Source organism: Vombatus ursinus, unplaced genomic scaffold (assembly GCF_900497805.2).
Source record: "Vombatus ursinus unplaced genomic scaffold, bare-nosed wombat genome assembly UNPS02014812.1, whole genome shotgun sequence".
NCBI lineage: Eukaryota > Metazoa > Chordata > Mammalia > Diprotodontia > Vombatidae > Vombatus > Vombatus ursinus.
Genome location: NW_020954590.1, coordinates 52,712,717 through 52,729,645, shown reverse-complemented (window position 1 = coordinate 52,729,645; position 16,929 = coordinate 52,712,717). Strand labels below are relative to the sequence as shown.

Below are 16,929 nucleotides of genomic sequence, written 5' to 3'. Positions count from 1 at the left end.
TCACTGTTGGCATGACTGGCCCACGATATGTTTCCTACATTGGCAGGCTCCAGAAAGGTCATTGCACATAATGTTGACAGATCCCCCAATGTCACACTGGCACCCTGAAAATTAAGAAACATTCATTTTGAAACATTTTTTCAAAAGGTGCCTTCGAAAAGGTGCCACTGATCATGTCGTTCTTAAACACAGATTTCTCTGGCTCCTTTCTTTATCCATCTCATGAGAAGTAGAAATGATTAATTAATGATCGTGTTAATGATGACCAGATGTTCCTTAAAGTAAGACACAACTGCTTTCTTCCCAAATATTGGCCACTCATCTAGCATTTTAAATAATATAGGCAGTCTGATTATGTATCAAGAGTTCAATGCAAAGTTGGTAGTTTGGACTTGAAATAATATTTCCCGTGCAAATGATATTATATAAATAATGTGGGAACTAAACTTGGAGTCAGGAAAATCTGGGTTCAAAGTCCCTACCCTGTCACATACTGGGCAAGTCCCCTCAATGCTCTGAGCTTAAGTTAGATTAGTTAGAATTTAGAGATTATCTGAAATCCCAGAGATCTCTCAACACTCCGAGACAATAGAAGGGACTGACCTGCATCAGCAGAGTTTCTTCATTTAGGAATTCCCTATATTACTGAAATCACAGGCCCAACCCCTATTTATCACTTATCTCATACTTTGGGAACCATGAAGTTCTAGACATATGTATAAGGTATTATTATAATTATTAAATGGAGGCTCAATTGCAAGGGCATACCACAAAAGCCTGTTTAATGCTTAATGTATCTAGACGGCAGAGTATGTGATGAATGAAAAACCCTGAGACAGAGTTTCTGGGTAATTAATAATCAATTTGTTAATTAGGCTAGCTAATAATAAATTAAGGGTCAGTGGTTTCTCTTGGTAACCAAAGACAAAGACATGGAGAGCCTGAAAGCCTTAAATAATCCTTGAAAGGGCCCTTGACAAATGAAAATCAACCCTGATTGGTGGACCTTTAATAAGGAGGAGGGCCATTTCCGCTGAGAATGTGGCTGGATCATGAGACTCAGCTGCCTATAGCAATCTGGACAGGGGAATCCATCTCTGTCCAAATGACTCTGGTTGGTTTCCTCCTTCATGAACTGGGTCACCCTACATTCTAATGGAGGGGTACAAGGATAGGGCCTCTGGGGTAAGAATTAGTCCAGAGTGGATTCTGTTTACACTCTAAACATAAGTAAGGTCTCCTAGTTGGGTGGAGTCCTACCCAAGATTGAGAGTATGAACCCCAAGGATTAGGGCAATTTCATCAATCAGTCATGTCCTTCAGAGACTAACTTTTTACAAGGGCTGGACTTTAAATAAGGAAATAAAGGAGAAAAGCCTGGATCCCAAATTAATAATTGGTTTTTAATATAATAGTGAAATAATAATTTCTCTTAGCTAATTACAGCTAGCTATTATTTCTAAATATTGTTGTGGAAAATGCATTCTGAGTTCCCACTAAATATTCCAGGAATACAGGCAGTGTGTGTTTCTGGAATACTTAGTAGAAAAAAAGACATAGAGAGTAATAGAATACAGGAGAATACACAGACAGGAGAAAGAGCTTTGAATTTAAAGTCAGAGGGTTCTAGATGTCTCTCTGCTATCTATATGACCTTGATTGAACTTGTCATGGCGTTAGTTTCCTAGTCTTAAAAATGAAAGGGTAATATCAGATTATCTCTGAGACCAGATACTCGAAATCCTATGAACTTTCCCACCTTGATACCTTTTAGCAGCAAGAGAAACCCTCTCTTCACCCACTGGAAGAATGTGGGGGGCAGGGAGGGCTCCAGCAAGGAAAGGAGTTCCTGCTCCTCTGTTTGGTGTGAAGGTGGTATGTGAGGACGCAGGGAGAAGGTGAGAAGATGGGTTTATATTTATGGTCACCATCAACATGTTAATTCTCTACATCTAAGCAACAGGAGGTACCTTTCTAAGTCAAACACATTCTAGGTTTCATAATTAGTTAGAACTTAGAGATTATCTGGAAGCCCAGATACTAAATTAGGGGAGAAAAAAAGGTCTGGGGTAGGGGACGTGAGGGAGAAATTGAGGAAGGAGTCTCTAGTGCCCCATTGTAAAAATGACTGAACAACAACTACATGCCAAGCACTGTATTTAATAATTCTAATTCTATGTGACTCAGTTTTTCAGTCCAACTATTCTCTTTTTCTCACAAGTGTAATTTATTATGGTTCCTGGCTCTTTTCCTCCTAATCTGTACCTGTGTGTTGCCCATTTCTGTCTAGGTTGTCTTTTAACATGCTCACACAGCCATTAAGCCACATCAACCAATATTTATTAAACACCTATCATACCCATGGCGCTGTGCTAGGCATTCCTATAGAAAGTCTCATTTACCATTCGTCACAGCAGGCCACAGACAAAGCGTGAGCAAGGAATGTTTTAAAAATCTTATGAGAGACAGAAAGTGAGAGAAAGAGACAGAAACAGAAAGAGAGAGACAGAGAGGGAGACAAACAAAGACAGAGAGACAAACAGAGAGAGGCAGAGACAGAGAGAGAAAGAGAGAGACACACACATAAGGAGAGACAGAGACGGGACAGAGGAGGATGCAGAGACAGCAAGAGAGGCAGAGACAGTGAAAGAGAGAGAGACAGAGAGAGATAGAAAGGGAGATAAACACAGAGACAGAGAGACAAACAGAGAGAGACAGAGAGAGAAAGACAGAGAGAGACACACAGAGACAGAGACAGAGATGGGACAGAGGAGGAGGCAGAGACAATGTGTGTGTGTGTGAGAGAGAGAGAGAGAGAGAGAGAGAGAGAGAGAGAGAGAGAGGGAGAGAAGGGTAGGACTAAAGAACAGACATCTATAATTCTATCATGCAATCTCAAGACAAGTCAGCAAGGCGACACGGCAGTCAAAAAAGCTAACAGCAGTCATGTCTGCCTCTTCATGACCACAGCACATCAGGCCCTCCTACCCTCCACTATCTCCCAAAGTCTGTCCAAGCTCATGTTCGTTGCTTCCATGACACTATCTATCCGTCTCATCCTCTGCCATCCCCTTTCCCTTCGGCCTTCAATCTCTCCCAACATCAGGATCTTTTCCAATGAGTCCCATCTTCTCATTATGTGGCCAAAGTACTGAAGCTTCAGCCTCAGTATTTGACCTTCCAGTGAATTAATTTCTTTAAGTATTTAGGCTGCATTAAAGAGAGACATAGAGTCCTTAGCAAAGGAGCAAAGTCCCATTATAACCTACCCTGGGGTTGTGTATTCATTTCTTTTGCCACATTTTATAATAATAATGATAACATTAATAATAACAGCATTTATATGGCACTTTAAGGCTTGCAAAGTGCTTTACAACTCATATCATTTCATCCCCACAACAATCCTGAGAGGTAAGTGGTATTATTATCGCTGTTTTGTAGATGAAAAAACTAAGGCAGACTGAGGATTTGACTTGCCTGAGGTTATATAGCTCATAAAGCATCTGAGGTAGGATTTGAACTCAGGTTTTCCTGACTCCAGGTCAGCGCTCTATCTACAATACCACTTGCTTCCCCCTTTTAGAAAGAACATTGACAACCTGGAGAGAGAGTCCAGAGAAGGGTTACCAGCATGGTAAAAGCCTCAAAGCCATGCCAATGAGAATGAGTTGGGTATTTTTAGCCTGGAGAAAATAAGACTTTGGGGCATGGAGGGGAGTGGCATGTGTGCTATGATCTCTGCCTTCACGGATATGAAAGGCTGGCGTAAGGAAGAGGGCAGAGACTCATTCTGCCTGGCCCCAGCAACAGAACCAGGAGCACTGAGTGTAATTGCAGCCAGGTAGTTTTAAGCTTGATGAAAGTGAAAAAAAATCCCAATAATCATTTACTCAAGTAGAATGGGCTGCCTTGGAGGTAATAAAAATAATAATAATAGTAGTTCTCATTCATTCAGTACTTTTAGGTATGCAAACTGCTTTACATACATGATGTCATGGGACAACGACCCCGCAAGACAGATGCAATTATATATGTAGTGAGTTTCTCATCACTAGAGGTCTTCAAGAGAAGGCTGGGTGGCCATTTGTCAAGTATGTAATAGAAATGATTCCCATTCAGGTTCAGGTGGGACAAAATGCACTCTGAAAGTCTGTGATTCATTGATACTGTAACCTGAACAAAGTTGATATTAGCCGAGCTACATCCCTCAAAGGCATCTTATTCCAAGGACACTCTGACAATTGTTCAGGTGTTCATTGGGGGCCCAACTAAATACCACATAATCCTAAACTAATAGGATGGTGCAACTGAGTGGCAGTACTCATATACAATGTGATTATTACATATTTATGGCATAATAATAAAAATAATAATAGCAGTAATGATGATAGATATTGTTTTTCAGTCATGTCTAACTCTTTGTGACCCTGTTTGGAGTTTACTTGGCAGAGATGCTGGACTGATTTGCCATTTTCTTCTCCAGCTTATTTTACAGATGAGAAAACTGAGGCAAACAGAGTTAAGTGACTTGCCCAGGGTCACACAGCTAGTAAGTATCCGAGGCCAGATTTGAACTCAGGAAGATGAGTCTTCCTGACTCCAGGTCTAGAGCTCTATCTACCACACCACTTAGCTACCCATAATAATATTGTGCAGCATGGCACAATGAATAGAGAACTGACTGCAAAGCCAGGAAGCCTTGGGTTCAAGTCCTTTTATCTTCATATAAAACACTGGGAGGTAGTGTGGTCATTGTCCCCATTTATGGTTGAGGAAACTGAGGAAGAAAGCAGTTAAGTGACTTGCCCCAGGTCCCACAGCTAGTGTCTGAGGCCATTTTTGAACTCAAGTATTCCTGACACCAGGCCTAGGGCTCTAGCCATGGTGCCACCTAGCTGCCCCCCACAAATATGTAGTAAGCATTTATGCATAAGGAATTGTGCTGCTTGCTAGGGACACAACACTGAAAAACAACACATTGCACAAAGGGAAGCGTTTTGGACTCCCCTTGATACACCCAGACTTTTGCTACATCCATATAGTTCCCACCAGAATAGAACTTACCTTGGCACCCAAAGTAATTGCTGTCTTCCAGAGCAAAATAGCCATCTTCACATGTATTACAGGAACCACCACAGACATGAGGCTTACAGTAACATTCACCGTCTCTCTGTAGAACAATTAATCAGAGGATAAGGATTTAAACTTAATTTTAAATGGAAAATATTTTAACTCAAGCAAGAATGACTTTTTAAAAATATTTTTGCCGAAGATTTCATTGTAAAAATTCCAACAATGCATGAAGAATCTTAAACTACAGGTGCATTCACCATATACTATACAATCGGGTGTGCTGGAGCCAGCTTGAGCTGGTTCTCAAGAGCCAAATGTTAAATTTTCAGTCTAAGCATTTACATCTCAGAAATCAGAGCTTGATTAATTTACTGCTTTGTGGATTTCTAGACGTTAGAAAGTGACTGAGAACATGTTAATAATGCAAATTAAATTCAAATTTAAAAGTTTGTGTCATGTATATCGTTTTTTTCTTTCAGAAATCTAGCTGTTAAACATTTACCAGCACAACCCCTGCATATAACTGTTGGGTCATCAGTTATTTCCATTAAGGAATTCCATAATTGGTTTCTGTAATAGTTCGCTCCTATGTCAGACAGCACTCTTCATATTACCTGCTCACATTCTCCAACTCCGCTTAACGTTCCAGTCACGTCACACTGGCATTCTGTGAAGGTAGACAATATGAAATGATCACTTCTACAAAAAAGCCTTTGGATCAAGGCTTACATGAAGACATTCTCTGTGGCTCAAAGGATGTGGAATACCTACAGTCTGACATTCACACGAAATTTTTGGTAGAAGTAAGGCCATGTACTTCTGGCACTTCAAAAACTTCCTTGTGACAGATGAATACCACCCATGTCTTATTAGTGGTAGCCAGCTTGTGGACACTCCAAGCAAGAGATATAGCACGGCAGAATTTTAAATGAAGTCTAGGCCAAAGTTCATAAGGTCAAGACTTTACTTCTGGAAAGGAAAGACTTTGCTTTTGGAAAGGACTATTTCATCCACTTCCCTCCTTTTACAGATTAGGAAACTGAGGCCCAGAGAGGATAAATGATTTGTCCCAGGTCGCACAGGTATAAGTATCAGAGGTGGATTTGAACCCAGTACTCTCTACTGCCTTTCTCTTATCAATATATCCTTTACATTAATACTATTAGACTAGTAATGCCAAAAATAGAGGGGTAAATATATATGTATATGTATATGTATACACATATACATATACACACACTACACACACACACTTAATGCATAGAAGAGAACAGAAAGAAGTACACATAAGCAGGATAGTTTTGAAAGTAATAAGAATTTATTATATATACATATAATTATTTAAAGCAAGCAGCATGAAATGGAGATTTAGTTTCATATAGAATCCTCTTTTTGTGTTCTCAGAATAAAAAATAAAATTAAAAGAAAAAGATGGGAACCCCAGAAACTTCTATAAAAATTGATCAATTACATGTCACTTACTTTAAATTAAATATTTGTGGCTCATCTCACTAAAACAAAATCTACAAACACAAGAAAAGGATATATTGTCTGAAGAACAAAAAGCATGTGCCCCAAAGTCCCAGAAGATATGAAGAACAACTGCTTATTAACTTGCTAATTACTGAACAAGTTGCTTAAAAGCTCCATGCTATAAGCCTTTGACTCAGTCGTGGGATTGGGTTATTCATGTGCAGCAAATACGTGATCCATGACACTGGCATCCTTGCTGTTTCTCAAACAAGACATTCTGCCATCAGACTCCCATGCATCTTCATTGACTGTTCCCCCTGCCTGGATTTCTCTCCCTCCTCATCTCTGCTTCCTGGTCTTCCTGGCTTCCTTCAAGTCTCTGATAAAATCCCACCTTCTGCAAGAAGCCTCCTTAATAATCGTGCCCTTCCTCTAAGATTACTCCCAATTTATCCTATGTGTGTATGCATATATGCATACACACAGAAGAAATTATAGGTATGTGTATACATATGTGCATAAGTGCATACACATATGCATATGTGCATATATATGTAAACATATATACACATTAGATAAACTGGCTATAATCCTATATAATCTATGTATGTGTATGTATATATCATACAGTAGCAGCTATATACAAATAAGATATATCTATATATTTATATGTAATAGATGTATGTACATATTATACGCACATATATGCATATACACATACACTTACACAGATCTCTATCTCTATCTCTATCTATTTAGATCTGTATCTATAACCCTATACAGAGTTGTTTGCACATTGTCTCTCCCATTAGTTTGTAAGTACCTGGAGGGCAGTGCCTGTGTTTTTCCCCTTTCTTTGTATCTCTGGGGCTAAACAGAGCACATGATACTTAGTGGGTGCTTACTCAATGCTGACTTGACATGACTGCCAGAGGATTCTGGTAGCACATAAATCTAATCGATCATCTCACCCTCTGCTTCCTTCAGTGACTCCCTATGGCTTACTGAATAAAGTAACAACCCCTCAGCCTGGTCCTGAGTCCCTCCACAATCCAATGCCCCTGGTCTTTCTGTTTTTCTTTTACACCATAGTGGTGTAGTCCATGCTTTAATATAATGATACCATTTGCTTTTTTCTGGGCATGTCCTCTACCCTCCTAACTCCAAGACTACATTCTTACTGTTCCCTATTCCTGGACCACCACCACCACCTCCAATTCATTCTCTTCATGATGAAATCCTACCCCTTTTTCATGCCTCAGCTCAAAACCTCATTCATAAAGCCTTCTCTGATTGACCTGATCAGAAAATTTAATTTTCTTCTTTGAACATCACATAGTACCATCTTCATAAGTCTCCCCCGAATTTATAATGCTCCCTTTTTTTGTATTATGATTATTTCTCTCAGTACTCTATCTTCCCTTTAAATTTTAAGACTTGTGAGGACAAGGACCACAAAGTCTTCTTTATCTTCCCAAGGACCTCGCACTGTACTCTCAGCAAACGTACAGTCCTCTGCATATTTGCTGAACTAAACTGAATCCAAAGTTATTGGGCCAATATCAACAGAAGCATAAAATGAAATCAGAGAGAATGAACTGGAAGACCATGGTAAGAAAACACTTAGTTAATTATTGCCTTAGTGGTCAATGAAATATGGCTAGAGATCAGGGCCATCAATCTGCTGTGGAGATTTTGAAACTGACAGAATTTCTAGCAGAAGGTGAAATCATCCAAATGTCCGATTGGGTTTCCAAGGAACAGCTCTGACTAAAATGAAAAGCTCGGGTTGGCTCAGCCACTGTGATAAAGAACATTAAAAGAAGTCACAATATGGCCAAGAGCCACATGTAGGAAATCTTACCTGAACATCCATCAGGATTTTCGCCTGCCAGATTCCAGTATAATGGCTTGCAGATGCTGCAGGTAGGACCTTTGACATAAAGCTGGCACTGGCAATACCCCTATTGGGGAAAAAAAATAATCCAACATGTGGAATCTTGGAGTCAAAGCAATCAATCAAAGAAGGTCTCAGAACAAAAGCTTGGCGCAGAAAATCTATTCTGGCCCTGGAGTAGGAACTAAGTACACTCAAAAAGGGAATTTTTATTAAAAAGTTTGTATTATATGTATAAATTTGAGAAACAACAGAAGTATTATATTTATCTGAGAGTGTGGGGGCTTCATTTACAGAATTTGAGTAAAGCCTACTGGTTTCTAATTCTTTACAAAGCTCCACAATACAATTGTGTTGACCTTGTATGATGGTTAATCTGTCATATGCTAAACCTGAGGCATTCCCAGGCTTCCAGGATTATAATTGAAAGAGACTGGCCCTAGATTTCACCAGTACATGGAATTCTCTGTTGAGAAAATTTCCTCTACCAAAACAAAATGCAAAACAAAACACCTTCTCTTCAACTTAGATTTGCAGGCAAATGGAAAATTAAATATCTTACCCAGGGTCACAAAACCAGTATGGAGCAAAGACTGGATTTCCCTGGCTCTGAGGGCAGCTCTCCATTCACCATGCCATATTTCCTATCTATAATAATGATAGCTAACATTTAAATACATGGCACTTTAAATTTTACAAAGCAGTTTACATAGATTAGCTTATTTGATCCTTACAACAACCCTATGAAACAGGTTCTCTTATTCCCATTTTATAGACAGAGAAACTGAGGGCTGAGAGTGACTTGCTTAAGGTCTCATAGCTAGTAAGAGTCTAAGGGAGGATTTGAATGGAGGTCTTCCTGTCTTCAAGGTCAACACTCTGTCTACTATGCCATCACCCCAGCTTACTGGGAGACAGGCAAAAATCTCCAAATGTAAATCTGTACTGTGGTAGGAAGAGTGATACCAAACATATTTCACTTATTCTGCATATCCACACTATTAGTTGATGTTGTGTGGGTCCCTGCTACCTCAAATCAGAATACAAGCCCCATCTCCACAAAAATAACACATTGCGAGTCACAGAGCATCAGTTCTGGAAAGGACCACAGAGACCACCCCACATGGAAACAAGGCCTAGAGAGGCCAAGTAAACTTGCTCAAAATCACACAGCTAGTAAGAGTCAGAGCCAAAATTCAAACTCAGGTCTCCTGACTCTTAGACAAGTCCTCTACCCACAAATATGTACTGCCAAATGCCACTTTACAGTTTTATAAAGTTCTTCCATATACATTATCTCACTTGATCCTAACCCTATAAGATCAGCAGGGCAAATATTACCATCCCCATTTATACCTGAGGAAACTGAGGCTCAAAGAAATAAATCTGAAGCTGTGATTGCTCTCGCCTCTACACTATGTCACCTCTCAAATTTCCAAGATCATTCTTTTAAAAATATGTGTCCCCCTCCATATTTTATTCTAGGAAGCTGTAACAGTTCCTATACTAAGGACCACCACAGTGGCTCAAAGAATTATAGTTTTGTAAACTTGTACTCACAGAACTGGAATCGATAGTACCAACAGGGTTACATTCACTACTGAAACCTGTATCAGATTCAGGAAAAAAAAATGTCATTTTTTTGGTATTATGGGTCACATCATTTTTAAACATACACACACACACACTCAAACACACACACACTTTTTTGAAAGGTGATGCTGGCTCTCACAAAAATCTTTCAATAGATGAGTAGGAAGAATGCCTTTTGTTCACCAAAAGTCCTTGAGAATAAAGCTCAGATAGAAAAAAGCAGGATTTTTCCACTTTGCATAAAGCCATTAAGTGCCATTTTTTGTAAAAGCTAATTTCTATTAAAGACTGAAGGGCATAGGTGAGAGGATGGAGGCTGGGGACAGAGCCTAGAAATAACCATTTGAGCTAGTGTAATTTTGTCCAGAAGAGGGGTGTGTTGCACCACTTTTCAGCAAATATTCAACTAAGCTACCTGAAGAATTGGGGATGGTTTTTAGGATCACAGGTCTAGAATTAGAAAGAAACTTCTAGTCTGACTCCCTCTTTTACAGATGAGGAAACTGAGGCCCAGAAGGATTAAATGATTTGCCCAAAGGGACAAAGAAAGGACAATGAGTCCAAGGCCTTGAACCCTGGACTTCTGACCAAAGAAATGTCTTTGTCCCCTTACACTTCATGCTGCTTCTAACACTTTATGGACTACAGCCAATCTTCCACCCCTTGAAATCTTTCTCACATTAGTGAGCATATTTAGGAAATATAATGTTGCGAACATCATTTAAACCTCTTTGATAATTCAGCCTTTTGCAATGACACAGGGTCGTCATAAGCTGAATTGGTTTTATGTGTTAAGATAAATCCCTGCCAAGAGTTGGGTTATCATTCACCACCGCCTTCTTGCCCTGCTACCTCTCAACTTGATCCCTTCTTTCCCCCTCAAGACTGCTTCTTTCTACTCCCCCTAAAATTGTCTCTTTGTCCCTACACTGCCCCTAGGCTGTTCTCCTCTCATCTCTCCTTCCTTTGTTTGCCTTTGGTGCTTTTCTTCCTCCTCGTTGTTTCTGTCTATTTATTGTGTTTCTTTCTGCTATTTGCCCACCTGCCCCCACTTTCTTTGTTCCCCTACTTGGCCAATTCTATTTGTTTTTCCTTCTGTTGCTGCTTTCTACCCTTCCTCTGTTCTCCCCTTTAATCAGCTCAGCTTTCCTCATCATCTGTGACCCAGCACTTGCAAGATTAGGATTTCATAACCGTGTCGCTACTTTGATAATCAGTCACAATGCTCTCCCTGCCATCCATCATAGCACATTTAGGTCTCCCCCATTCTTAAAAAAAACTTCTTTTGACCCTGCCATACTGTCAAGCCATTTTCCTGTGGCCGTTCCTTCCTTTTACTGCAAAACTCATAGAAAAAATCATTTATATACACTGCCTCCATTTCTTTACTTCCCACTCATTTCTCGTCCTCTTGCAACCCAGTTCCTAACCTTGACGTTCCAAGCTCACTAACAATCTCTTAACTAGGTAATTCCACTGTCTTTCCTCAGTTATGGTGTTCTAAGGTCTCTTTCAGATCTTGAATTCTAGGATTTTATGAAAAATAAGTAATCAACAGCAGCTAACAAGAGAGGATGTTCAAGAACTTTTCCTAATCACTAGGAATTGATTCTGATCACCTAGTTTAACTTCCGGAAATTTGTTGTTGCATTTTCCATTCAACCAAAAGGGGTTATGCTATAAAATCATAGACCTAAAATTGGAAGAGGCTTCAGTGCCATTTAATCCAACTTCTTCATTTTATGGGTGAGGTTAAATGACTTGACCAAAGTCACACACACACTAAGAGTCAAACCTAAGATTCAAACTTAGGTCCTGTGACTCCAAGTTCAGTACTCTTTCCACATATTGCTTCTCCAAAGAATTATTAATGAATTCTTTTATTAATTATTATTAATAGATTAGTTAATTTATTATTAAGTAATTAAATAAATCATACACACCTTTGACCAGAATTGAGCATGCCTACCTTGGCAGTGGGGAAAATCAGAGGCTCCTGAAAGGCACTGATCACATAGCTGTCCTGTAATCCCTGTTCGGCATTCACATTGCCCAGTGACTGGATCACATGTAGTCTGGTATGAACCAAGCGGTGAACACTGACAAGCTAGATTGAAGCACACCATCAGACTTGGGACAATAAACATTTAACCATCCAACATGATTATATTAGGCAAGGTGGGCCCCAAAGTGCCTTTGGGAATGCTTTACTTCTGCAGTACTTGAGGAAGGTGGATTCAGGGGATAATATAAGGAAGGGAAGTGGCTCTTCTCTTAGAGATTTAATTTTAATCATTTATTTCTGAGTGGGCACAAACCACTCCAAAGACTACAATCTACCTTCCTCCCTCCTCAAAGCCTTTAGTAGTAGACAGGCTGAAAGAGGTGACTTGGTCAAGGGTTGAAAAGGAATCCATCTCATCTCTTCCTTTCTCTCCCCCAGCTCTGGTTAGCTGTTTGCTTGTGTTAACGCATAAAGACACATTTGGCTAATAGGGTCAACTTTCTGACTCTCCTCTCTTTTCTCTTTTCTCCCCATGTTTAGAGTTCAACCAATTTCTGTGACAGGAATAGGGTTAAGAAGCTTTATTCTGGATAGAAACATAGTAAGCAATCTGATTATGTCATCCAGTGACTATCTGACAAGGGAGAAATTGCTTTACAAGGCTGGAAGATCATATTATCAGGAGTGGAACTTAGTATTGCTAATCGATGCTACCCTTTGTTGCAACTCAGAACCCCAATGAACACTTTCAAACATATTTCTGACGCTTTCAAATCTGCCTTTTGTTTCAGACTGTTTAGTGTTTTGGTCTCAGTGGTTACAAATGTATCCTCACTACCTAGGGCTTCAAGTTGGAACTAAAGTCACACTCCAGACAGTTTATTTGAAAGCATCCTCTAGTTGCAAAATTTCTCTCAGCTTTAAGTTTAAGGTTGTTAGAATCCTATCGGGCAGAGATCAGGTCTAATTGTTTTCCTTTTAAGGGATCTGGCATAGAACCATGCACAGCTAGGCGTTCAATATGTACTTTCCGATGATAATTACAATGGGGTTTGTTTGACTGTTTATTAGACAAAACTCTTCTGCCATGCCTGCCCACAGGAACCAAGGCTTGCAGTAAAATCGTTTTCAGGAAATTTTCCTCTGCTGTTGCTGCTACTTCGGTAGCAGAGGAAATTAGGTCAAAGAATAGAGTTGGTTACTCACCAAAGCAACTGGGGTAGCTGTAGTACTCGGGAGCACACTGGTTGCAGCTCAGGCCGGCATAATTGGGGTAGCACCGACACTGGCCTCTGGGTCCACAAGCACCGTCCTGGGAGCCCAGCGGGTCACAGTTACACTCTGGGAGCAAAGACAAAACAAGTGAACTACAAATACTTCAAAAAAATCCTAAGAACTCTAGCATCAATCTTTTAATTTCTATTTAACTATGAACCAACAGCTGCCAAATCCCAAACAAACAAAAAAAAGCTTAATGTTGGTTACCTTTTTATCACCTTGAAAGCCTCATGACATTTTTTATAATTGTAATTCCACTTTTCATAATTATAATTTATAATTCCAATCCCTCTTCTGTTTTTTTTTTTTTTCTGGCTCCTTTCAATTCGTCTATGTTTACATCCTTTTTCTGATTTGAAATGTTTTTCGTCTCAAGACTAGTAGGTGATTTAGGGGCTACAGGGAAGGTAATACAACCTTTGTCTCCTATGAGTAACTAGCCTGAAATTATGTTGGACTAGTAGAGTGGTATAGTCTGTAACTGGGTATTCAGACTCAACTTCTGTAACCTTGCTGCATGGTCTTCTGGGAGCTGCGTGGACTTCTGGGAACCATAGTCCAGTAAGACTTGCCTCAATGTGGAGAGCTTGGGAAGGAAAGGGGAAAGAATGGAGCTTTCAAAGAGGAAGAAGTAGGGGCAACCCAAGAGTGGTAAATTGGAGACGGTGAGTCAGAGATGCCCTAGCAGGCTCTTAAAATAGGGACTGACACTGAGGTACTAAGGCAGCTTGAGCTCTCTTTCAGTTGTGATCCCTAAGAAGGAGGGTGTGATTGAAAGAACTGGGATGTATTTAGTTCTTCCCCTCTACCTTTCAGGCAATTACTTCAAGATTTTTCTATTCCCTAAATTATTCCTAATTTCTGAGTTTTCCTAGTACTTTAGAAGCTGTTCTCCACCCTCCACCTAGTATAAAATTATGACTGCTTATAACTTCTTTGTGATTTTGTATTAGTTCTTAAATGCAAAAAAATTAAGTGTGTTACTATACCCCAAGTAATGGTACAATACTCCAAATAGTGGTACAATACCCCAAGTAGTGGTACAATAACCCAAGAAATAAATGGTAAAAGAATATGAACAGGCAGTTCTCAAAGGAAGAAATCCAAGCTACGAATAGTCATATAAAAATACTCCAAATCACTAAAAATCAGAAAAATATCAATTAAAACAAGTCTGAAGTTCCACTGCATACCTATCTAAATGGAAAAGGTGACCCAAAAAAAGGGAAACTGACAATTTATGGATGGGCTGTGGGAATACAGAAACACTGGTGTACCATGCCCCCAAGGTCATTGAACTGTGTATACCCTTTGACCCCATGATGCCACTAGTAGGTCCATACCCCAAAGGTATCAAAGAGAAAAAGACTCATTTGTACAAAAAATATTTATAGAATGTCTTTTTATTGTAGCAAAGGACTAGAAACAAAAAGGGTGCCCATCAATTAGGAAATGGCTGAACAGATTATTGTATACAAAAGTAATGGAATATTATTAAGAAATGACGAAATAGATGATTTCAGAGAAATCTGAGAAGACTTATGTGAACTCATGCAGAGTGAAGTAAGAAGAACAATTTATATAGTAACAATTACATCATAAAGAAAAAAACTTTGAAAGACTTCAGAATTCTAAACTCTACAATGGCTCTAAAAGGCTGCTGAGGATGGATGTTACCCACTTTCTGAAAGAGGGGAGAAAGACTCAAGGTGAAGAAGCAGACATACATTTTTGGAAATGGAAAATACGTGGATTTGTTTTGCTTAGCTATGCTTATTTGTTATAAGGATTATGTTGTTCATTTCTTTTTTTTTTTTAACTTGCTTGGGAGAGGGGAACTATCAATAGTGTTGCCAAGAAACAAAAGAGACTCATTGAAGTATTTTTTTAATGCACAGAAGAGAATAGAAGGAAAGAGTCACAGATAAGCAGGACAGCTTTGAAAGTAACATGTTGAAATTGTTACATACTTTTTTTTTAAAGCAAGCTATACTTAATAGAGATTTGAGTTTTCACAAACCCCTTTTGCTGTTCTCCTTTGGGTGTATGAATGTTCTTTTTTTAGTATTGTTTAAAATCAGAATATAAATAATTTTCAAAGTTTTTTTTCAAGAAAAGGAAAAGAGGGGCAGTAAAATAGGTAGGGATTTTTTATCCTACTTAGGGGGCTCTGAAGAAATATTTGTGATTTTGATCATTAATAACTTTTGATAAACTTCTCAAAAGGCAGAATTTAAATTGAATCTGAGGTTTTCCTCCTGCCCCCCAGGCTAAAATTAGGACCCAATTGCGTTCTGGCAAGGGAATGACACATTGGCTTGGTAACCTCACCACCTTCCATAGGTTTGACTATTATGGTTATGTAGATGACATACGCACACACATGTATTCATATGTGCATGTAAATGTGTTTATAATAAGCATACATGTATGGATATGCATGTGTACGACAGACTGTATATGTATACATGAATACATAGATGTAGCTATGTCATCTGCATAATATTCAAAGCTATGAAAGCTGATGAGGTTATGTATGATGCATGCATACATATGTGTGTATGTACGTATCTGTATGTATATATGTACACATATCTCTAAATACATGTGAATGATGTATTCATACATATATGCACATATCTGCATACATCACACATATGTATACACACATATATGTGTGTGTGGAGAGAGAGAGAGAGAGAGAGAGAGAGAGAGAGAGAACTCAGTCTTTCCCCTGAACTTCAGTCCCTTCATTAATTGCCTGCTGAACATTTCCAAATGGATATCCCTATAATATCTTAAACTCAATATGTCCTAAACTGAACTCATTATCTATCCCTCTAAACCTTCCTCTCTTCCAAACTTCCTTATTTTTGTCAAAGGTACCACCATTCCAGATTCATCACCCTAGCATTATCTTCACCTTCTTATTCTCTCTCACCCCATATTTCCAATCAATTGTCAAATCTTGCCCTTTCTAACTTCACATCTCTTCCATCTGATCCCTTCTCTTCAGTCATACAGATGCAAGGCCCTCATCACCTCCCACCTAGAGTATACTACAGGGTCCTAACTGGTCTCCCTGCCTCAAGTCTCACTCTACTCTGGTCCATCCTAAACCCTGCTGCCCAAGTTATTTTTCTTAAGCACAGATCTGAACAGCCAACCAACCAGCTTCCTACTGCCTCAAGAATCAAATATAAACTCCTCTTTCTAACCTTTAAATCTCTATGCGTCCTGGCCTAAATCCGTCTTTCCAGACTCACTGGACATTATGCCCCTTCCCATATTCTTTGATCCAGCCAAACTGGCCTCCTCTCTGTTCCTTACTCCAGACTATCTCCTGTCTCTAAAGCTTTGCATTGCCAGTCCCACGTACTTGGAATGCACTTCCTCCTTCCTGTCCCTCATAGATCTCTCTTCCTGTGATCAGACACGACTCAAGCACCATCTTGGTGCTTTCATTGAACGAAATCTTTCCTGACTCCCCCTAACTGCTAATGCCCTCCCTCCCAAATACCTCGTATTTTACTTTGTGTGTATTTATATTTATTCACTTTATATTTAGATTGGGTATATAATTATGTGTATTTGTTGTCTCCTTCATTAG

At 39.3% G+C, this 16,929-nt stretch overlaps 1 protein-coding gene across 1 annotated transcript in view; it reads right to left on the bottom strand.

Moving 5' to 3' along the window:
- LOC114053893 (laminin subunit alpha-3-like) overlaps window positions 1-16,929 on the bottom strand; it is a 325,673-nt gene that overhangs the window by 174,980 nt on the left and 133,764 nt on the right. The window contains exons 14-20 of the mRNA XM_027877010.1: window positions 13,248-13,382; window positions 12,006-12,143; window positions 10,004-10,050; window positions 8,411-8,510; window positions 5,688-5,740; window positions 5,065-5,170; window positions 5-104 (exon numbers count right to left, since the gene is read on the bottom strand). Of these exons, the coding sequence (XP_027732811.1) occupies window positions 5-104; window positions 5,065-5,170; window positions 5,688-5,740; window positions 8,411-8,510; window positions 10,004-10,050; window positions 12,006-12,143; window positions 13,248-13,382 (679 nt within the window). The remainder of the gene's footprint in view (window positions 1-4; window positions 105-5,064; window positions 5,171-5,687; window positions 5,741-8,410; window positions 8,511-10,003; window positions 10,051-12,005; window positions 12,144-13,247; window positions 13,383-16,929) is intronic.